The sequence below is a fragment of the Mus caroli genome, unplaced genomic scaffold (genome assembly GCF_978045245.1).
Source record: "Mus caroli unplaced genomic scaffold, Mus_caroli_1 scaffold_4, whole genome shotgun sequence".
Lineage (NCBI taxonomy): Eukaryota > Metazoa > Chordata > Mammalia > Rodentia > Muridae > Mus > Mus caroli.
Window position 1 is genome coordinate 33,999,332 of NW_028227259.1, and position 24,222 is coordinate 34,023,553.

Sequence of the window (24,222 nt, forward strand, 5' to 3'; positions counted from 1 at the left end):
TGCACACTCAAAAGCACAAATAAATATAATTTTAAAAGCTAAAAAAAAAAAAAGAGCCAGGTGTGGTGATGTACACCTTTAATCCCAGCACTCAGCAGGCAGAGGCAGGTGGATCTCTGTGAGTTTCAGGACAGCCTTATCTACAGAGCAAGTTCCAGGATAGCCAGGACTACAGAGAGGAACTCTGGAAAAAACAAAAATTAAGCAAGCAAGTAAATAAATAAATGAATAACTAGTGGGACATGTGCAGTACACATGCCTCTAATCCTAGAACCTGGGAGGCAGAGGCAAATGGATCTCTGTGACTTGGAGGCCAGCCTGGTGTATGTAATGTATTCCCAGCCAATTGGGGCTTCATAGAGACTTTGTCTCAAAATAAAACGTGGAGAGCAATTGAGGAAGACACTCGACACTGACCTCTGGCTTTGTAGGAATCAGAGTCATTCATAGAAACTGTTTTCTTAGTTTTGCTTACTGAGAGGCAGAAAAACAGTAATTCTTACAGCTGAAAGTCTTTAGAATCAAACATGATGGGACAAACTTGCAATCCTAGGTAGGATGATCACAAGTCCCCAAGGTACCTTGAGCTACTTAGTGACACTCTGACTGAACAAACTCTTGTGAGTAAAACAGTATATTTCTTCTTTGCAGTTTCCACCCATCCTTTCTTCCAAATATCCTGAGGATGACCCAGACTACTGTATATGGGTCCCACCTGAAGGTATAGTGTTTATTTTTCCTTCCTTTAAGAGGTGTGTGTGTGTGTGCGTGCACATACAACATGTATTCCTGTTGCCCATGGAAGACAGGAGAGGGTGTTAGATTTCCTGGATCTGGACTTATGGGTGATTGCAAGCTGCCATGTGGGTGCTGGGTACTGAACTCAAAAGATCTGCAAAAGCAGGAAGTGCTCTTTTTTTTTTCTTTTCCGAGACAGGGTTTCTCTGTGTAGCCCTGGCTGTCCTGGAACTCACTTTGTATACCACGATGGCCTCGAACTCAGAAATCCACCTGCCTCTGCCTCCCAAGTGCTGGGATTAAAGGCGGTTGCCACCACCGCCTGGCTCAGCAAGTGCTCTTAACCCCTGAGCCATCTCTTTCTATTTATATTAAATAGGTTATATATTTAAGAAAGTTTACAAAGTGTATATAGTAAGTCTCCCATTGATGGAATTAAAGGATGTAAAGAGACATATCAAGTGAGTAGAATTGGTGCATCCTGTGTAGATCCTCACTTACACAACTTTTAAAAGATTATAATGGCCTAGTGTATAGTTGGTAGAGTGCTTGCCTTGCATTCACAGAGCCTTGGGTTCAATCCCTAGTACTGCATACGCCAGGTATGGTGGTGTAGGCCTGTGATCCCAGCATTCAGCAGTAGAAATAGGATGATCAGAAGTTCAAGGTCATTTTTTACTACATAGCAAGTTTGAGGCTAGCCTGGGCTACACTTAGGCCCTGCTTCAAAAATCCATAAATAAATATGAAAAAATAATTTTTATAAAGTAATGAGACAGTCACACACATTTGAACACACATTTTAGTTAGGGTTTTACTGCTGTAAAGATGCTGTGACCAAGGCAACTCTTATAAGGACAACATTTAATTGGAGCTGGCTTACAGGTTCAGAGGTCAGTCTATAACCATCAAGGCGGGAGCATGGCAGTGTCTAGGCAGGCATGGTGCAGGAGCAACTGAGAGTTCTACATCTTCATCTGAAGGCTGCTAGCAGAATACTGGATTCCAGGCAGCTAGGATGAGGGTCTTAAAGCCCACACTCACTGTGGCACACCTACTCCAACAGGGCCACACTTTCTAATAGTGCCACTCCCTGGTCCAAGTATATACAAACCATCATAGACACCAACTGAATATTGACGATAGAAATTATTGTTAACTCTTTAGAGGTCTGAATGATGTTGAATGATGGTTTTTGGAAAATGTCCTTATATTCTAGACATGTTCACAGATGTAATGACATCTGAGATTTACCTTTAAATGTTCTGGTGGTTGAGAATAAGAACACTCGGATAGGGATTGGAGATGGAGAGGACTGGCACATTTTATTCATCACTAAAGCTGGGGGAGGAAAGCCCGTACTCTTTATGTTTCTCTGTTTATTTTTGCATATTAACTAAAAAAATGGATTCTGATTCATCAAATCATTTTTTTATCTAGAGATAATGGAATATTATCAGTTTCTTATTAACTCTTAATGTATTATACAAAATGCCCGTATAGAAGATGTTTTAGTACCTTTTCTATACAAATGGAGGTTTCTTTTCTACTCATTATTTGTTCTTAGAACAACTATTATTTTTGCTCATTTACTTGACATAGTTGTTTTGTGTGTATGTGTGTGTGTGTGTGTGTGTGTATACATACTCGCAGATGTACGCCATGGAATGCATTTGGAACTCAGGGCAATGTGTAAAGATTGATTCTGTATTTTCACTGTATAGGTTTGGAGATTTATTGGACTTGACAGCAAGTGAATTTACCTACTAAGCCACCTCACTGGTTCCTTGTTCTGTTTTCTTGGATGTTTTTAATTTTTATTAATTATTGTTGTATATATGATACGCAAGTGTGATAGAGATGGGGAACTGTGTGTTCTGTGGTGATCATTTGGAGATTGAGGCAGGAGGATTATGAATCCAAAGCCAGCCTGGTCAGACAGGTGTGTGGCACCATGTCTGACTAAATGCTACTACAGTTCTTTTTTATGGCAGACTTTTATTCAAATAGTTACCTCATTGGATATTTGCTATGTTTCTAGTCTTTTGCTACTCATTACAAACAATTCTATAATAGTAATCATACTAGATGAATTAAGTCAGTTTCAGAAAGATAAATATTACATGTTTTCTCTAGGTATAAAATTGTATGTGTATACATGACATGAGGCTGTTCAGAGGAGCAAAGGGGCTTCTGGGCAGGGGAGCGAGGAAGGGTGGTAGTAGAGTATGGGGGATACTCAAAGCACATTACTCCCATGAAAATATGTCTATGAAATAAATCAACTATGGAGAAAATTGATAAATGCTAAAATTGAAAAGCATAAAGATTACTGGACAAACAAGTAAACAGAATACACCAGGTACAGAGACACATCTGTGGGAGTGCTGACATTAGCATCCTGGGTCAAAGGCCTGCCCAGAATGGCACTCTAAGGATATGGTGCCAGCTCTGTGCTAGTGCACACACAGCGTGTAAGAGATGATTGCCTCTCCATCCACAGGCGAATCACGTGCAGCTTTCTTGGTGGATGGTGTTTCTAAGACACTAGTAACTATTACAACTTTAGGTCCTAGAAATACTTGCTTTCTATCTACTAAGAAATGTTAAGTAAAAAGAAACAAGATTGTGAGATTATGCCCAAAAAGTAAATTTTCAGAGCAAAGTGTTGTGGCACTTGCCCTTTGGGAAGCAGAGGCAGGCAAGGCCACAGAAAAATTCTGTCTTGAAAATCCAAAAACTTAAAAAAAAAAATTGTAGGTAAATATTCTGTTATAACAGAGACTGCCTTACTTGCTTTGCTTTTGACCTACTGATACCTGAATTGTTTTTTCTTGACTTTGGGAAAGTAAACACTTTTCTTTTCTTGTCTTTTCTTTTGATATAGGTCAAAGTGGAGATGGCAGAACCCATCTTAATGACAAGTATGGCTACTGATTGGTTCAGAGTCCCAGAGGAAGACCTTGTGGACCACAGGATGTTTGGGAGGAAACATCAAGTCATGGCCAGGAATCAGATGACCATTTGTAAAATCTGGTGACTGGCTTTTTCTTCTGTATCCCTGGTTTCCTATAACTCCCTGCCCATTGGATTCTCCTCAGTTTTGGTGTTTATATTTAAGTGTTTGTGTGTATATATGTAAAAAAAGAGCCATGTACACTAGAATCAGTAAAGTAAGAGGCATGACCCATTATGAACTGAGGTGATGATCATTCCCTTAATGTTCATTATGGTTATAGGCTGTGATATAACAGGGCCTGTGCTGGACCCTGCTGCCACTCAGGGTGAGTCCTGTAGTGAAAGTGGGCTATCCTTAGGTCTCAGTGCTGCCTACCAATGCTATAGATGCACAGCACAGCTCTCTGCTCAAGGGCAGGAGGAGGGAGTTTATTCTCATCAAGTGTAAGTGGCCAAAGATAACTTGTTCTGGTTCTGCTGCATTCTAACCTTTCATGGTCACAGAGTTCTAATACAGCAGCCAGTCAGCCTGGTAGTGTTCAATGTGGGAACGTACAGTAATACTTATGTTGGCTGACCGCTGCAGTTTATGCATGCAAAGGCTAAATGCTTTTTTAGCACCATGATCTAACCAACCAAGCCAGCTGGGCAATCCAATGTTGTTTTATATCTGTTTCACAGTGCTAGTAAGGTCCATTCTAGAGACCTGATAAAGATGAGTCCAAGCGGGCAGGAAGGCAATCTCAGAGAGCGCAATAGTTGAAAAGCCCTGACCATATTAATATTGTTAGCCATCATGATTGGGAGTCTTACTTCTCTCCTTCTTTACCATCTGTATGTAATGTTTACACAAATGTGATAGGAATATTTTATCTACAATTAAAATAGGAACATAGAATGATCTAAAGAAGCAAAGTTAAATTGGGCATAATGGCACAAGCCATTAATACCAGTCCTTGGGAGGCAGAGCCAAGCAGATCTGTGAGTTGAAAGCTAGCCTGGTCCACATAGTTAGTTCCAAGATAGCCAGAAGGAGGAGGTGGAGGGGAGGAAGAAGAACAGAGGTGAATGTTGCAGATGAGGGAAACGGGCATTTTAACCCCTCTATCCTATTCTTCAGCTAGGCTGGATATGATTTCATTTCTAGTTCGTGTGCTTTTATTTATTTATTTATTTTGGTTTTTGGTTTTTTGAGACAGGATTTCTCTGTATAGCCTTGGCTGTCCTGGAACTTGCTCTGTAGATCAGGCTGACCTCGAACTCAGAGATCTTCCTGCTTCTGCCTCCTGAGTGCTGGGATTAAAAGTGGACCACCATGTCCTGCTGAAATTTTATTTTAATGTTTGTATTTGAAATAATTTATTCTTGATTTTTTTTTAAATCCAGCTTTTCTTTTTGATTCTACAAGTTTCTACTTGTAGGGACTGTTGGTCTTTAATGTCTAAAGTATTATAACGCATCTTTGTGACTAGTAATGCTGTTTGGTATGACACAGTATTTTAGTTTGAGGAAGTAAATGGACAATTACATTACAAAAGGAATATGATCACAATACAGTATCAGTTACTCCTATAAATTGAAGTTTGAATATTTGATAGATTTGGTTAGATCCTATTCTTTGGAAAATCTAGCCACATTTACGGGTGGGCAGTCATCAGGACTAGTTATGCTGAGAAAAGAAATCTGGGTAGAGCTATAACAGACAGATTGTTTGTTTGTTTTGTTTTGTTTTATTTTTTTTTTTTTTGTTTTTTGAGACAGGGTTTCATTCCGTTCCTGGCTGACCTGGAACTTACAATGTAGATGAGATTTGTTGGAGATTGGTTCTCATGCTTGCAACTGGGAATCTGCTGAAGGTCCTTGTCCCTAATTGTTTTTTTGATCGGTCAATAAAGATGTCAGCAACCAATGGCTGAGCATGGGGCAGGACACTTAGAGTTGCGTGGGTAGGACGCAGAGAGGAATGGAGAAAGATCGCCATGACTCAGGGTAGAGGGATGGGACGTAGGAGCAGCAGGAAATAAAGCCAACCAGCCATATGAGATTTACCCATGGACGTGGGGTAAACAGGGGAATACGAATTCCCAGCCTTTGAGGTAGCCAACGCGTTTTAAAAATAAGCTAATGTGTGTGTGTCTTTCATTTGTGGATCCAGATAGCTCCTGAGCAGGTGTGGGCATGTTATCCCCCTGGGGGTACAAAGCACAACGAACGTGGTGTGGTGTAGCAAAAACACACTGCAACAAGGCTGGCCTCAAATCACAGAAATCTGCCTGCCTTGCCTCTTAAAGACAGGATTGGGATTGTTTTAAGGAGAAGATTGGGATTAAAAGTGTATACCAACCTGTCCACCCCACTTTAAATTTCTGTGGCACAAGAGATGCTTAGGAAACCTTTTATGTAACTTGGTTTTAGCTCCTAGTTATTTAGGTATTTTCTGTCTGGGAGTTCAGTGTAGAAAGATTGCTTATATGGTACTTTGTCTGTTTTATAGGATGCCCAGCAGCTGCTTTATGAAGAAATAATTAATGCTTTCTAAAAGGGTTTGATCCTAAATTAAGAGACCTATGAAGACTCTTTGGGTAAAGAAACTGAAAGCTTTAGTTAATTTTGAAACAAATTTTTCTAGTGTCATTTGTATATTTAACTATCAGTCCAGATAATTAAAGATTATAGATTAAATGAAAATGCATAGGCCCAATTTTACAAATGGAGTTAATATTTGACCATGAAATGAATTCTACAGTTACCATGTAATTTGTCAGGAATGCCCAAGTGCAAGGTCTGCAAAGGAAACCATTGTCTTCTACAACAGATAAGGCTTAATCCAAGAAAACTCTCAAAAACAGACTGGGGACAGCTGTGGGGAGAAGGGATGGAGGATTGGGTCAAAAACCTGCTGCTGCTGCTGCTGCTGCTGCTCCTCCTCCTCCTCTTCTTCCTTTTTCTTTTCTTTTTTCCTTTGAGATGGATGCTGTAAGGAGATGAGAGGGTGGTGAGTGATCTGTACACACCTCTCATGGTCTAGATCACTTGGGGTTCAGCAGGGCAGAGATGGCAGAATCAAGGGAAAAAATCACTTTAGTTCTAGAAATGCCAATTACTGTAGTTTGGAGAAATTATTACCATTTAACTAAAATGAGGGAGCTTTACAAAATAGCATGGCCATAGCTAATAAATTGAATTAATTCTTTCTAATATAAATTTTCCAAAGGGCAGTGGTGGCCCATGTCTTTGATCCCCAGCACTTGGGAGGCAGAGGCAGGTGGATCTCTGAGTTTGAGGCCAGCCTGGTCTACAGAGTGAGTTCCAGGACAGCCAGGGCTACACAGAGAAATCCAGTCTTGAAAAAATAAAACAGAAACAAAAAGAAAGAAAGAAAAGAAATTTTCCTACTGCATAGGCTGGCCACCTGACTTAACTCACGGGGGAAACACACAGACTTATGATGGACTGTCTACCATTCTGTTGGAGGCATTTGGATGCCGTCTAAAGTTTCAGTTGGGATAGCATCATCTTTGTTCTCTGAGCCTGTCCCCCTTTAAAGGCAAGGTCTCACTGTGTATCCCTGCTGTCTGCACTTCAGAGACTCACTCTCCTGCATCTCCTGAGTGCTGGAAGCAAGGTAGTTTAAGGGACGTTGTCACACCCACCTGAGCTTGGTTTTGGTGGTCTTGTTTGGTTGGTTGGTTTTTGGTTTTTCAAGACAGGGTTTCTCTGTGTATCCCTGGCTGTCCTGGAACTCACTCTGTAGACCAGGCTGGCCTCGAACTCAGAAATCTGCCTGCCTCTGTCTCCTGAGTGCTGGGATTACAGGCGTGTGCCACCACACTCGGCTTGTCTTGTTTTTAAATTTAAGACCTATTGCTTGAAGGAGTGAGCTGGGTTTTGCTCTGACGTCCGAGTGTCACTTAGTGTTGGTCTAAGGAAGCCCATCAGTCATAGAAACACAAGCTTTGTCTTTTCAGCCTGATGGCCCGAAAGATCTTTTGCAGCATACTTTTTGGTTTTGGCCTTATCTTTCTGTTTCTATTTTAGGATAAGCCTTCCCTTCAGGAATAAAAATCTGTATTTTTTTCTCTAAAAATCCTTTCTTAAAAACATTTTTTCCTTTAATTAAAACAAAACAACAACAACAAAAATATGTATACCTTCCTTATATTTAGTTCTTTCATTTTTCTTACAAATGTTCTCAACTTAGGTCATTTCCTTAACAAGAATAACTATTTTAATGAAACCCAGAAAGCTGTATGTATATAGGGGGAAAAAAGGACATCGTGCTGTAAATGGCGTCTAACAGTGATGACGGGAAAGAATGGGCTAATCCTCCTGATGATGTTTTTTATTTTCTTCTACCAACAAATTAAAATAAGTTCCCAGGTTTGTTTGACTGTTATGAAGTAGAAGGAATTTGGACTAAGTTTATAATACATGAGCTTTATAAATTGGTCTGAACCAAGCCATTGCGGGGCAGGGTTTATTTTGTAAATACAGCAAATCCTCGCACATCTAGTGTGCTTCAAGATGAGGGGATGGAAAAGACAGACAGACAGACACAGAGGAGCGCTGGGACCCGGGGACTGGGATCTCAGAGAGAAGCCAGCACCCTGGAGTGTGGTCATTATCTACAGTTGAACAGGGAGGTGGGGTTGTTGCAAATAGTTCAATTCAAAAGGCAGGTTTAGCTAATCCTGGTAGGCACAGTCTCTGTTGGCAAGCAGTCTTCAGGCCATAACATCCAGGAGGAGAAAGCTGTGGTGGACGTTTTCTGCACGTGCTATCAGTGTTCACACTTGGACCCCGGAGGAAGGCTTGGTGATCTCTCTCTTTTTTTTTGGTTTTTCGAGACAGGGTTTCTCTGTGTAGTCGTGGCTGTCCTGGAACTCACTCTGTAGCCCAGGCTGGCCTCGAACTCAGAAATCCGCCTGCCTCTGCCTCCCGAGTGCTGGGATTAAAGGCGTGCGCCACCACGCCCGGCTTGGTGATCTCTCTTAGCAGTATGCCATGACCATGTCAACAGCACACAGTCACAACTTTACTAATTCTGGGATTCCTCTGCTCTCCACAGCCTATGTCTTTGTATCCAGAAACACAGTTGTCCCAAGATGATAGAACTTTTCCTCTAAAACTTTGTTATACTACAAAGCAGTAGGCCAGGCATGGTGATGCACACCTGTAGTCTCAGCGCTTGAGAGGCAGATGCAAGAGGACTACCACAGTTTTGAGACCAGTCTGGCCTACATACAGAGTTCCACATTGGCCTGGGATACATTGTTGGAACCCTGTCTCAAAAGCAAAACACAAAGCAATAGTGATAGGATAGGTGGGTCAGGAAGTAGCTAACACTTGCAGTCCTGGAAGTGAAGCATTTAGAGTTGTGGGTGTCAAGGATAAGTGTGTTAACTGCCTGTGCAGGAGCTGCCTCCTGCCTTCAGAACCAGAAAATTAAGGGCCCGAGCTCAAACTGCGGAAGTAAAGGCAAACCTTGCAAGGCAGTTTGCCTGTGCTTTAATAGGGTGGGCTTTAGATCGTCATCTGGAGCAATCACCATTTGTTTTCAAAAGAAACAAGGAAACAAGTCCCCAGACAGTTAAACTGAGGGACAAAAAACCAAACAAAGCCCTGTATATTGGAGTCATAAATAAGAATGTCAGATCATGGACTTAGCCCTACAGATATATGACAAAATGACACATAAACACTTACCTGCAATCAGTAGGGGGCTAGAGAGATGGCTCAGCAGTTAAGAGCACTAACTGCTTGATTTTCCAGAGAGAGGTCCTGAGTTCAGTTCCCCAGCAACCACATGGTGGCTCACAACCATCTGTAATGGGATCCGATGCCCTCTTCTGGTGTGTCTGAAGACAGCTACAGTGTACTCATATGCATAAAACAATTTTTTAAAAAATCAGTAAATAGCAGAAATTATCAGAAAAGCATAATATGATTATATTAAATTAGAATGCACCCAGTACAAAGAACCAAAGTAGTAAATGTATAGTCATACTCTTGAGATATAAGAGGGGCCCAGAGGAAAGCAGAAAGGTCAAAGGATGGAGCTTGCTGTGTTAATATAATAGCCTCCCTTGTTTGAGAGCAACAGAGGGGACTGCTCTTGCACACGGAAATTTCTAATTAAATTAGGAAAAGCAAGAGAACATTGGTTTGTGAGTAAATAAGAATTTTGTATTCTTCTCCCAGGACCTCTCCACCTCCACCCCTCTTACATCTAGAAGAACCACCCCTAACTGTCTCTCCTTAGAAAACACTGAAAGTCAGGGCAGAGTGCCTCGTAAGTCTAGAACTCGGGAGGCAGAACCAGCCAGTTTCTGACTTTGAGGCCAGTCTGGTGTGTCTGTGTGTGTGTGTCTGTGTGTTTAGAGAGAGAGAGACAGAGAGAGAGACCCTGTCTCAAAAAAAAAAAAAAAAAAAGAGAAAAGAAAGAAAATAAGGCATCTAAGGGATAATGGTAAAATAAGATAAAGCAAAACCAAAACAAACAAATAGAACTAGGACCAAGCAAACAGAAAGAAAAGGAGAAGAGCCCAAGAAAAGGCACAAGAAACAGATACACCATAAAGATGCACTCCTTCACACATTCAGGAGTCCCACACAACACAAAACTGAAGACATAATACATTTGCAAAGCATGTAGGGTGAAAATAAAGGTTAAAAAGAAGCCCTACGTGTTCCCTCAGTCCCAGAGCGTCTTGATATGGCTCAAGAAATCCTATAATGAGTGTTTGCAGCCCAGCTTTTGTCCAGGAGTTAGATACCATCAGGACCTCTGCTCCCTCTAGGCTTCATCTAAGCTGTGTTCGCTTCTCCCTTGCTACAGATTGTGGATCTGGGTAGGGCTTACTGGAGAAGAGACCAGGAGAGGCCGAGAGGGAGAAAGGCAGCATGGGAGGGGAATCAATGAGAGGAGGTATAAGAAAAGTTAAACTACTCCACATTAATCTTTAGTTTGCAGCCTGTAAAATTTCTTTTTAAAGCAAAACCTATCACTAGCTGTTGAAGGTGCGTGCACCTGAGACAAACACTGCTGCTGAGCTGTTCTCACCAGCCCAGAAGTTCTCATGAATTTCCTCTTTAATGCCTTTAAAAAGTTTTGATAGCATTTCTAATTGAAAATTTCGTTATTTCTTTTGTTGTATACTTGTAAATTCCAGTTAAAATTGGCTGCCCGTTCATAATCTTTTTGTTCTGTCACCTGGGACTTCTAGTTTAGTAAGCAGGAGAATAGGCAATTTAGGTATGTCAAAAGTTACTTTGCCCCACCCCCTTTGATCAAATACTTGCAAATTAAATTACCATAACTATCAAACATAAAGCCAGCTGGAAGCTGGGCGTGGTGGCGCACGCCTTTAATCCCAGCACTCGGGAGGCAGAGGCAGGCAGATTTCTCAGTTTGAGGCCAGCCTGGTCTACAAAGTGAGTTCCAGGACAGCCAGGACTACACAGAGAAACCCTGTCTCGAAAAACAAACAACAACAAAAAGCCAGCTGGAGGGGCAAATGATGTTTCCTCCAAATACTCTCATCTATTTCTCCACTTACTAGTTTCTCCCATGCAAGTTGCAGCCAACTTTCTAGCTTGGTGGAATTTGCTGCTTACGAGAGTAGCTCCTTTGGTTCTTGTTCTGAAGTCAGTTCTTTCTTACTGTGTCATGTGTGGGGGTGGTCAGGACACCGGATGGTCACCCCTTCTGTGAGTCTTCGAAACTGAGGCAACAAGGTTTCTTACAAACCATGGTGAGGGTATTGTGTCTTGCCCCTCTGAGGGTGTTGTGCACCATGGGGAGTTCCACCTGCACCCTGTTGGGCTGGAGGGAACAAATGTCCTTGTCTTCCTAGTCTTTAGCATCAAGCAGTCATAGACCTGTAAAGTGAAAGGGACTAGGTTGTAAAAAAACAGGAGAGGATACAGAAGAACAAAACAACGTAGATAATTGAGGAATGGCAGGGGCAGAGAATGCTAATACATATTCTCAGAACTAGTTCAAGCTCCATCCAAATGTTGTGAAATGAAAGAGTATACACCAACCAATTCAGAATGAACCAATATACTTTCCACTAAAATCAAAGCCCAGTAAGAGCTCACCAGTGTCTACCTGATAAGGCAGCCCAGACAGTTGGACACACAGAGCCCTTCCAGATAGACAGCATGGACCTTACCACCTTCGCCAGTGATAAAGTATCCTGGCAGATCAGCATAAGGAAGGGTTTCAGTTGACTTACAGCTGGGGAGCATCTGTACCCTGAAGGGAGTCAAAGCAGCAGGAGTTTGAGGCATAGTCGCATCGCCTCTGCCACTAGGAAGCAGGTAGCGTGAGTGTCTGCGCTCAGCTAGCTTTCTTCTGTTTTAAACTACCCGGTTATTGGTTGTGTGTGTGGCAGGGAGGGACAAGGTGAGCATGGTGTGGATGTGAAGGTCAGGAGACTCTGGTCCTCAGGCTCAGCAGCAAGCATATTTACACAGAGAGTCTCACCAGTCCTTGCTCTCCTTATACAGTCTAGGACACAAATCTAGGAAATGGTGCCACCTATTATTAGTGTGCCATCCCACACAGTCAACATAACCCTCACAGTATGCCTAAAGGCTTGTCTCCTAAGGGAATCTAGATCCTATGCAGTTGACAGTTAACACTTAGGTGTGGCGTGGCTGCACTGTGCCTGTGACCCCATGCATGGGGGGGCAGAGACAGATGGATCCCTAAAGCTTACTAGGCAGCCAACCCAGCTGTGCCAGTGAGCTTCAGGGAGATGGCTTGTTCCAAGAAAAGGGCAGGCAAGATGGCTCAGTACTTCCCACTAGGCTTGACAACCCAGGTTCAATCCCAGGGACCCACATGGTAGGATCCTTCCATGTGTGTGCCATGGTATGTCCATATGTCTCCATCCCAGCAGGCACATCTCCATTATCATAAGCACAGGCCTCATAATGCATTCTAAAGGAAAGAGCAGCCTTCCCTAATCCAGAGACTTGCTGTGTGTGCCTGGAAACCACAAGCAAAGCGAACACGCTGCAGTGATGGAGGGCACGCCAGGGTCCCTCTGACTTTGCAGAGTCGTAATGACAACTCCAGTCATTATTTTCTGCTTCTGAAGGGTCCTGAGAGTAAGTAAGTGTTGGTACACAGTAGGATTCCCCTAAACTGGAAACAATATAAAAATGTATGTCTCTCCTGCTGAGGTATTCTGAGAGACCATGAGGTGTACATGAAGATGCCTTGAAAACCATAATTTGAAAGAAAAAAAAAGGAGTCAATGTGAGATGAAAACACACTTTCCTTAATTGAAGAAAATTGTAGCCCAGAGCTCTGGTACTAACCAGTACCCCCCAGAGCTGTCTCTCTAGTTGCATATATAGCAGAGGATGGCCTAGTCGGCCATCAGTGGGAGGAGAGACCCTTGGTCTTGCAAAGATTATATGCCCCAGTACAGGGGAATGCCAGAGCCAGGAAGTGGGAGTAGGTAGGTTGGGGAGCAGGGTGGGGGAAGCTATAGGGGGCTTTGGGGATAGCATTTGAAATGTAAATGAAGAAAATATCTAATAAAAAAAGAAAATTGCTAAATTTGATGACTCTAAATACAAAAAAAAGAGAAAATCATAATTTGTACATAGTTGCTAGGGTGTTATTTATGTCCTGTATCCCCCCACCTCCATCCTTTTTTTGGGGGGGGAGCTTCCCTCCCACGGTCACATCTTTCCCCATCCCTCCCACCTCCATGAAGGGGTGAAGTGATTTTCCCAGTGTATTCAGTCTTGACCCCCGGATGGCAGGGTCTGGGTTACTGTATCTGGTTTTTTAGGAATCTCCATGTTCCAGTTGGGTTGATTTCTCTGGGCAGACTGGAGTTGTTTAGAGGCAAATGGACTTCCTACATAGTATTCTTTTGGGGGCTGCCCTTGCTGAGAATCACTTCCCTTACAGCCAGTCCCTAAAATACATATTCTTAAAAAGGTTAAGAAGCGTGCAGTTTGTCTCCTCTGTGTGAGTTTATGATGCATGTGCAGGTGCCTACAGCGGACATCCAGGAGAGGATGTTGCAGCCCATGGGGTTGGTTGCTGGAGGCCGCTGTGAGCTATGGCTGCTGGGAACAGAATTCCTATCCTCTAGAAGAGCAGTAAGGGCTCTTGACTGCTAAGAGTTCCACCCCCTACCACCACCACCACCACCACATATGTCTAAATTTTGTTTTCTTGAGCACAGTGGCTTTGTGTGACTTTATGGCAGTAGCATCTAATAGCAGAAGTGACAGGGCAGTGAAGTGGACAGGCATCAGCAAAGCTTTGGGAAGGAAAAAAGCAGAGTAAATTATTAGCACAAGGAATGTCTCCTCTTCTTGAGACCCAAACTCTTTGAGATCAGAGACTTCTTACCATACAAAGTACCTAGCACATTCCATCAGTGGTTTTTGACTGCTTGCCATAAACATTCTTCCTAGAATTGTTCCAAAACAAATAGGAATTGGAATGAAGCTTAGCCCCTTGAAGTCTAAGCCCTTACTACAGCCCTAGAACTGGAAGGGTTAGCCGTCTTTGGAGCCCGTAGCTGTAACCTGAAGTCTGTTTTACCATTGAAAAGCTGCTGCCGACACCCACCACATAGCATGTGACAGGGACCAGCAGCTGTAGATGGCTTCCTGAAAAAATGGAAGCCAGAGGGAAGCCTGCCAGCTCTGTGGCAGTCAGAAGCAGGGATCTTCCTGGAGGAAGAGGGGGGCATGTTGGGGCTGAATCCCATACAGGATTTGATCCAACCAGATGCTGAGCTTCTGGGAAATGACATAAGGCCCCTTGACCTTTGGTGAGTGGGTCACGGTATCAAACCAGAATGGTCCTCATTTGTGACTAACCATTCTTTGACCCTGAGACTTGTCTCTTTAAGTTTTCACAGTGTCTCTGTTCTCTAGCAGACCTTGCCATGCCTTGGGTTAAGGGATGTGCCACACCATGCTTCATGGTGGATCTGACTTGGCATCGGGAGAAGAGTTAGCCGGCTTGGCATGTGAAGGGAAATGGCTCCCTCCTGAGGGCAGCTTCTTCATCCCTCTCATCTGGTTCAGATTGTTCAAGTAAAGCTTTGAGCCACACTGCCCTCACCCCAGGCCTCTTCCCAGGTTTCCCCTGTCTGCTCGCTGGCTCTGCTGCCATCGGATACACCACCCTTACACGGAGTGCCTGGCTCTGAAGCCTGAAGGTTCCCCAGGATCAAATCCCTGCGACGCTTTGCAATCCCCTTAGGCTCTCTGTACTTTTGGGCATCATGAGTCCAGGCGTGCTTTTATCATGCCCTTTATACCACTTGATGAGGTATGCCTGATAATCTAAATCTCCAACTTTGAGGCCAGCCTGGTAACTTCAAAGCCAGCCAGGGCTACGTAGTAAACCTTCTCTCAATAACAGACATCCCCCAAAGCCTCTTCTTTTGAAGTAGGCTGTTTTCTGAGAGCTCTGTTAAGCAAGCATGGTGTTATTTTGTAGAAGGGACTTGAACACCCCACATTTGGGCAGGTGCAGGGACCCTGGATAGCCATGCTTAACAAGGAATGACTGTACCTAGAGGTGTATGTATTTATTAGAAAATTGTGATTGGTAAAATTGTTTTTATTTTCTTCGAAGTGTCATTTTAAAAATAGTAGTTCACAGAGAAGTTGAACAGCCAGCCTGTAGTCCAGTTTCCTCTGTCCCTGTCTTCACACGTGTGGCCTCTCTGTTGTCAGCATCCCCCACTACAGTAGCTTCGCCCGCGCCCATGGAGGAGCACCGGCTTCAGGATGCTGACTTTAATTTGGGGTAGAAGTCTTCTGCTGGCCCTGGACAATGCTGATTTGGAAGGCTGGCTTTGCTTTCCTTGGTCAGGTTGGCTTTTGTCCCTCAGATCCCTTCAGAAGCCCATGCGGCAATGTTAGGGAGCAACCACACGAGGGCAGTAGAGAACCACGACTATTCAGCTAACTTGCAAAGTCTGAAGAAAAAGGCTCCAAGTCAGAAAAAAGGATCAAAGAGAATCAGTCTTCTGAAGGAAGTTGAGGGAAGCAAGTTGTTTCAGCTCAGCAGTGTCTTTCCAAACCTGACACCTGGAAGCAGCACGCTAGCCAGGGGACTTAGCCAAGGTCCAAAAGCTGTGCCCCAAATCCCTCTCCAACCAAAGGCTACTCCCCAAGTCTCTTTCCAACCCCTTGTTTCTGCCCTTGTTTTCTCCTTGAGAGTCATTCTCCAGTTACAGTGAGAACACTCAGTGGGAGATGTGGGCCATCCCATAGTGCTCTTACAACTTTATGGTTTACAGAGGATTCTCACACCTCTCCTTCCCCAGATCTGTCCTCTGTCGTTCTTGAATGGCAAAAAGGGGATAGCTGTCATTGCTGTTGAAGGAAACAGATTGGAAACTAGTGACTTTTTGGAAGACACACCTAGTTTGCCTTGCTAAACCAGAAACCCTGTTTTGGGCAAGCTGACTAGCCATTGAGCTCTCTAGATCTGTTCGTTCCTGCCCCAATTCCCCGCCCCTCCCAATGCTGGGAATACAGGCACATGGAGCTGTGTGTCCATCTAGGGGTTCAAACCTGGGTCCTCATGCTTATAGAGCAAGCCCTCTTCCATGCTGAGCCATTCCCATCCCCTGCTCCCAAAGTTGACTTTCAGTGTGGGTCCAGTTAAGAGCAGGGCTGGAAACTATAGCTTGCTCAGGTGGTGACATGCCAGCCAGATGCACACAAAGCCCTGGGAACATTGCAGCACACACCTAATCTCAGTACCCAGGACATAGATACAGGAGGATTCTTGGTTAATAGGGAGTTTGTGGCCAGCCTAGTATATGTGAGACCACGTCTCAAAACTGTTGTTGATAGACAGCAAGGCAAAGAGTCAGAAGTTTAAGGTTCCCAAAGTCAAGTTTTAAGAAACTGTGGTAAGGCAGGAAGATGTAACAAAACTATTGACAAAATAATTGCAAGCCTGAGTCTGCCTAAGCAACGGAACGCTGAACTGCTCACCTCCTCCTCCTCCTCTGTAGAGTGGGGTATGGAGTTCCTCCCCGCCTTAAGTCACATTAGAATGGTGCGAATGTGTGTTGAGGCTTCGAAGGAATTCATTGTGCTAGTGTCTGTCTATCCAGGCCCTACCTTCTCTTTGCCGAGGAACCCAATTACTAAGTACAGTTCAGTTTACTGCCCACACACTCTGAAGCGGGGAGGAGAGAAGGCCTGGAGAATCCCTGCAATCATTCTGGGAACAAGTCCTAGCACATGTCACTGTTTGCTCTGTCATCCCAATTCAATGACCTCATATGAGGAAGGGCGGAGCCGAGGGAGCTGTCCTCCAGATACCTAAAGAGGCTCCTGACATACTGTTTTCATTGGCAGAGAGCAGGCCCAGGGTTGGTGTTTGAAGTCTGAGCTAATCTTGGAAAAGAAGAACAGTACCTCCCACAGCTGGCCGGGCTTCTGGGGGAGCTGTCCCGAGCTGCCCCAGAGAGTGCTGGTGTGGGCACTGGAGTCCAGGACACACTGCCCTAGCCCCAAGTTCTCACCAGCCACTGCACTCCCTGAGTGAGTGCAAAGAGGACATTCCATCATTGAGGCATCCAGGGCCTGGGGCTGGGACAGCTCCTAAATTGATTGTTATGGGATTACTGGCCTGGATTGGCAGAGGGTGCAGTAATCTCGGAGCTGGAGAGCATCACCGACCTCAAGCATCTACCCTTGAGGTTGTCTCCTGTGGACCTGGTCTTTTAGGGAAACAAGTCAAGCCTGTGTCAAAAGGCCAGGTGGGTCCTCTCAGTTTCCCTCACCACAGGACTCCTCTTATCCATCCTTTGAATACTTAACAATGTGTTCAGTTGGTTGAGATGCAGGGCTGTGATTTTTAGTTTTGGTTTTTTTCTGTTTTTTGGTTTTTTTTTTAAGACAGTCTTGCTATGTAGCTCAGGCTAGCCTTGAACCCTCAGTTTTCCTCCTTCAGTTTGGAGTGCTAGGATTACAGTTAAACCTGCTTAAACTAAGGTTTGAATAAAGGATTTTTTTTTTTGGTCCCAAAATTGAACGTATCAATCTTTAATTTCTAGTCTTTTGGTGATAAAATACTCTCATAGCTACAAATAAGCATTTCAGATCAACTGAGATACCTAACATCACTATGCTGGGTTAATATCCAGTCAGAAAAAAAGAAACTCAACATTTTTAAATGTCCTGTTAATCCTGGTTGGACTTTGAGAGAAAGCTGCTACAGAGAGAGTGGGAGGGATGCCTAGGTCTCATTCTGACATCTGCATCCCGAGGCTGACCAGTTAGATGGGGCTGTGGCTTGAATGCAGTGGTTTAGAGCCAGGCTCTGGAGTGGAACTAACGAGGGTGGAGATGAGAACCGGAAATCTTACGGTTGAATGTCCCAATCTTTCCACATCATAGTCTGGAGAAATAGAGTCAGGAAATCCCATGGCAGCCCCTTTGGTTCCCATGGGCAAGAGGGGGAAAGAATACATAGAAGGATAAACCAAAAACTGCCCAGAGCTGGCCAGAAACCTGTCTCCCACCCTGGCAGCCCCACCCTTTAGCTCCAAGAGAAATCATTTATTTTGTATGATTTTTAAAAATTGGCTCATCTCATAAATGTTCCAGAGTTGGAACAGGCTGTGCCGTGGCTGAAATAAACCTGCTGAACAAATAAACAAGGCAGGCTGTGGGGTTGGGGGAAGCACAAAACAAGGCCCCATTGGGCCCGAGGGGCTCTGCAAGGCTGCCCAGAATCTAGGCTCTGTCTCTTTTCTTAGTGTAGAATCCAACATCACATATCTAGATCACATGGCCCATTTAGTCTCAGATCTCTTTGCTTTTTAGCGTAAGATGCCTCCTTGGCTATCTTGGTCTCCTAGACACTGATCCCTCCTCCAGAGCTCAGGCCAGCTGGGAGTAGACTGCTCCTCAACTGGGCTAGGTTGACGAGGGACTGGTACAAACAGCTCCATCCCCTGGCTAAGGGATGTCTGTCCTCTCCTCTGCGATGAAGGTTCTAGCTTGTCTCCTTATTGATAAATGAGGGGCTGGAGAGAGGCTCAGCAGGTAAGATTACCTCTTATTCTTCGAGAAGAGCAGCATTCAGTTCCCAGCATGCCCCGCAGGATTGTAACTCCAACTCCAGGACATCTGACATGTTCTTCTGGCCGCCTCTGACACCTGTACACACATTCACAAATACACATACATAAAAATACATTTAAAAAAGTAAATGGGTGGATGTACTTTAATTTTGTGAATATCCTATTCAAACCAAACTTTTAATGATTCTTTAATGGTTTGGTTTTTTTTTTTTTTTTTTGCATTTTATCTATTTAATTATTTTGTAAGGTGGTTGTAATACTTGGGCCACAGGGCTCGTATAGAAATCAGAGGGTAATATGTTGAGAGTCAGTTCTCTCCTTCACCATGTGGGTCCTAGGGAACAGACTCAAGTAGTTTATTCTTGGCAACAAATGTGTTTATCTCCTGAGCCATCTTGCTGGCTCCATTGATGACGCTTAATGAATCAACTATTCGTATGACAGCCCCAAAGTGAAGTTAGGATTCTAGTTTTTAGGCTGGTATCATGGTGATGGGTAAGGGTAGAAAGGAGAGGGAGTAGAGAATCAAATTGTGTAATAGCTGATTTCTCAGATGTCTACTGAGGTTGGGAGTGACTGGTGTTAGCTTTCTAACTTCACTATGAAAAAGCTAAAGAATTCCATGGCTTTCCATGATAAAAATGCTTGCGTTCCTAATGGAATAGCAACTCCATTTTTCCAGCACTTAGTTATCCCAGACAGCCCACCACCACCACCACTTCGCATCCACTTTCTTTCTTTTTTTTAGATTTATTTATTTATTTATTTTATGTATATGGTATACTGTAACTGAACACATGGTTGTGAGCCTTCATGTGGTTGTTGGGGATTGAATTTTTAGGACCTCTGCTTGCTCTGGTTGGCCCTACTTGCTCCAGATGCACCAGAAGAGGGCGTCAGATCTCATTATGGGTAGTTGTGAACCACCATGTGGTTGCTGGGATTTGAAATCAGGACCTTCAGAAGAGCAGTCAGTGCTCTTACCCACTGAGCCATCTCACCATCCCCCACATCCACTTTCTCACGTCTCTGATGACAACTCGGGGGGACCATATTGGTACCTCTGGTTTATACACAAGAAAACTTAACATTCAGAAAGCTTGCAATATTGGCCAAAAGCCATGTAGCTAGGAAATGAAGAGTCTAGATTCAGGCCAGAGAGACTAGCAGCCCCCCACCCCCCACCCTTCCAGAGAGGCTGGCAAGCCCCCCCCCCCCACACGCACACACACCCCTAGGTAGCTTTGATGCCCTTGACTTAGAGGCGCCAGCGTGCTCTGAGCAGCCATTGGCCAGCTCTGGGGCAAGCCTGGTGGCAGAGTTTGCAGACATTGACTCATCAGTTCCTGTAGCTGGGTACGGCTGCATCCCTGAGCTGAGAAAGGCAGGAAGCAACGCTGGTATTTTAGAATGGCTTTCAACAATAACCTTGATTGAGGGGATTTTCCAGTTAACCCTGGAGAATTCCAATAACCAAACGCTTATTGTGTTCCTGTTCTTTGAAAGGTGGTAATCCTTGGTATGTGTATGGTGATTCTCATTAAGCAGCCAGTTCAACCAAACAGGATTCCCTTATTAGGATAAGCAAAGAGCCATAGAGTTACCAAGCTGAAAGAAAGGACTTCCAGAGCATTTACCAGAATCCCTTATCATCAGGTGAAGGGATGAAGTTTATTCATCTAGCACAGCCTGCATTCCTGGCATAACCATAAGTCCCAGCTTTGAGTGCTTTCTGCTACATTGAGTGACTACAGGGTGACCTGTGAGCTAAGTTTAGCCTTCAGCCATGTTTGGTTTGTCCTGCACGATACTTGTAAAAAACTAAATTTGCTAAAAATGGTGGTACATGTCTTTAATTCCAGCACTTAGGAGGCAGAGGCAGAACTGTAGCAAATAGAAATCCTGTTTCAAAAAACCCAAAACCAAACCAAACCAAAGCACAAGCAAACAATTCTGGGAGAGCAGTTAACACTAGGCTTGAAATAAAGAGGAACTAAGTAGCAGGTACCCTTTAGACTAGGCACCTGGGGTCTAAATGCCACTTCACCCCCAACCTGGTCTGCCTTACCCACTTACTCATTTCAAGACCTGCTTGTCCCACCAGGCATTGGAATTGGGGTGCCTGCTTTTTGGTGAGGGGCATTTCTTTATTTTTTTTTAATATGATGAGGGAGACTAAAGTGGGCCAGATAAAAAGTCAGGGGAGATAAGAAGTCAAGAGTGCCCATCAGAATGTGAAGGGTCACAAGCAAATGGGAGCCCTAGAGAGTTCCCAAGGAGATACGGGCAGATTGGTGCCCATGTAGAGCTAGGAGGAGAACCCCTGTGGGAAATGGAGGATCTAGAGTCAAGAACAAGCCTACTTCAAGGGCTAGTAATGTCATTATTAGCCACTCTAGTTTCCTGGAGATAGGGTCCTGGTCCGAATTCAGTGTTCTAGAAATAGCTTATCTTACATCACTTCCTTAATTTGGGCTCAGTGTACCTGTTTCAAATCATTGGGTGGCTCATACAAGATACGTTAGGTTGAGTAATCTTTAAATAGAATTTCATTTCTCAAGGTTCTAGAGACTGGGAAGTCCAAGATTTCAAGGCACCAGCAGATCCTTACAAAGTAGACAAGTTCTCTCAAGCTATTTTCCTAATACTATTCTGGAAAGTCTCCTGGGAGACTTAGTTACCTCCCAGGGTTTCTGCCTCCTAGTAAGTAGTATGGCTAGAAATTAGCCTAGCCCAGTGGTGGTGGCATGAGTGTGTGTGTGTGTGCAGTGCACACCTTTAACCCCAGCACTTGGGAGGCAGAGGCAGGAGGATTTTTGAGTTTGAAGCCACCCTGGTCTACAGACACACACACAAATAAAATATGATAAAGATTTAAAAAACAAATTTTATTGGATGTTACATGTTCATAAAGGCAACAGCAGACAAGGTGCATGTGATTCAAAAGCAAAAAAAAAGACCTCCAGGAACCAAGACCTTTTAAAAGATGCTGCCTCTTTCACTTTCAGCCATGTGAGGAACTTAATCATTTTTCCTACATATTCACTTATCTATATATTGATTCACTTTACATCCCAATTGCTGCTCCCCTCTCCTCGTACCTCCTTCACACAGTCCCCCCACCCCCTTTTCTGAGAAGATGGAACCCTCCCTCCTCCCCCGGTACCCCCCCAACCTAGGTACATCAAGTCTTTGCAGGGCTAGGCACATCCTTTCCCACTGAGGCCAGACAAGGCAGCCCAGTTAAGGGTACAGAATCCACAGGCAGGCAACAGATTCAGGGACAGCCCTTGCTCCAGTTGTTGGGAGATCCACATGAAGACCAAGCTACATATCTGTTCCATATGTGCAGGGAGGTCTAAGTCCAGCCTATGTATGCTCTTTGGTTGATGGTTCAGTTTCTGGGAGCCCCTAGTGGTCCAGGTTAGTTGACTTTGTTGGTCTTCTTGTAGAGTTCCTATTTCCTTCAGGGCCTGCAGTCCTTCCCCCAACTCTTCCACAAGGGTCCCCAAGCTCCATCTAATGTTTGACTGTGGGTCTCAGCATCTGTTTCAGTCAGCTGCTGGGTAGCTCTCAGAGGAGTTATGCTAGGCTCCTGGCTACAAGCACAACAGGCTCCATATCCTTACTGCTAGAAGTCTCAGCTAAAGTCACCTCCAAGGACTGGGATGGGTGAGGCTCCCGGGAGCTTTACCATTTTGTCTGCTGTGAGAGAGAAGTCAGGAAAACCAAAAACAGAGCCTACTTAATTGAGTTCGGAACTTAAATCTGCCAGAACCCAATGCAGTGGGTGCCCTCACTGCCAGATGGCCAGCAGGTCCCCGAGAGTAAACCAGAAGACAGTTTTAGGAGGCTGTTGTTTCCCTAAGGACATAGCCTGTGCTTGGAGTACTTGCACATACAGAGACTTCTTTTTAAGCACATATTGATTAAATATAATGAGGAATACCGAGGTTGAGAGGAGAGATCAGGGAGGGAGGCGTCCATGCATCCCCAGGGCTTTGAACAAGGGCTCCCCAACTCAAGGAAGTGCACAAACCTAAAATTACCAGGAATCTACCTATGAGTTTGTTGTGGATAGTTTCTGGGATTCTGTGTAGCCTTCATCAGCATCTCTAAAGGGTCATTGTCCAAACATAGTTAAACAGACCTCGGACACGGAAGTGTTCAACTCCCATTGCTAGGTACAATGGCACAGCTTATAGCAGGTCCCTGTCAACCTCACTCCATCACCCCCTCAAATCCTTGCCTAGAAATCTATTCCAGCTAGCCTCCTTTTGCCCTACTAGGGGGAGGGGAAATCCGAAAGCTTATTTTTAGGCAGGCCCTGCCAAGACTCCCCGCAGTGGCTGGGCTGCTGCTGGGCCTGAGGGGTGCCCGCGCCCCAGGAGGACAAGCAGTGTGCGGGAGGGGCCTGCGGGCACGAGCGGATGTCACAGCTTACCTCAGAGCCCGAATTAGAAGCCTGAAAAAAAAATCACAGCAGGAAATAATGTGGTACCCAAAATAGAAACATCAACCGGGAGAGAGGCCGGGAGTAGGTGGCGTTTGAGGCTCCTGCAGCGTCCTCCCCAGAGGCCTCCTGACAACCGGCAAGCGGGTTGGCATGAGATTGCAACCCAGCCCAAGAGGCCACAAAGGCACAGGCTGGACGTTTCAGCGAGGGAGAAGGAATGGGCAGTAAAGTGGAGAATCAGGAGCGCCCGCCTCCTCTTCCCTCCCTCACGACTTTCTCCTGCCTTCTCCAAAGTCTTACCGCCACCGCTGACCCCTTCCTTCCTCTCCCTCCCCCACCCCCACGCATCATCCCTCAACCTCCTCCCCACACAATGACTTCTGCCTTTTTCCTCACACTCTCTAGTGCTCCTTCTTCTCTGATACTGCCCCCCCCCCGCTTCCTCCTTTCCCTCCCCACACCAAGCCCTTCATTTCTCCTGGTTGGTCTCTGCCCCAACCCGCTGCCCCGCAGCCTCCCGGTGCTTTTGGGTGCCTTCCTAGGTAACTAGTGGGAGCTCAGTCTAGCAGCAGCTAACTGAAGGTCAGCCTCCTGTGCCTGACTGCAGCCTGGCTGCACTGATCTCCCCTTCACCCCACACTCAGCACCCTCCACACCTCTTTAGAGAAAAGGAGGCCCTAGAGTCTAAGGAAGATGGCAGGGTCAGGACTCCTTCCTCTGGGGCCCTGCCTCTGGAGGGCTTGAAGGGAAGCAGAAACTTTGCAGGCAATCTTGGACCGTCTCTCCCTTCACAGCTGAGTTTCTGGTAGATTGCATGGTTTGCCAGATTTCCGTGTTTCTCATGCTGGCATGTGCCATTGGGCAAGGTATAAAGACGGTGAGAACCAGACTTAAGGTGTCTCTGATGCTCCCCTTAACCTTCACCAACCCCGACTGTGGAAACATCTGTGATCCCCTTTACAG

The 24,222-nt window shown here is 44.8% G+C and overlaps 1 protein-coding gene across 4 annotated transcripts in view; it reads left to right on the forward strand.

The window, feature by feature from the left end:
* The window catches only part of Slc4a1ap (solute carrier family 4 member 1 adaptor protein), a 31,189-nt gene extending 22,661 nt beyond the window's left edge, over positions 1-8,528 (forward strand). For 2 of the 4 annotated variants that reach the window (XM_021162683.3, XM_021162684.3), the window contains exons 13-14: positions 652-721; positions 3,626-8,527. In XM_021162683.3, the coding sequence (XP_021018342.1) occupies positions 652-721; positions 3,626-3,675 (120 nt within the window). In that variant the 3' untranslated portion in view covers positions 3,676-8,527. Of the gene's footprint in view, positions 1-651; positions 722-3,625 lie in introns of all 4 variants that reach the window. The other 2 variants (XR_015046911.1, XR_003836753.2) reach the window with 2 other exon arrangements.
* The last annotated feature ends 15,694 nt before the right edge of the window (positions 8,529-24,222 follow it).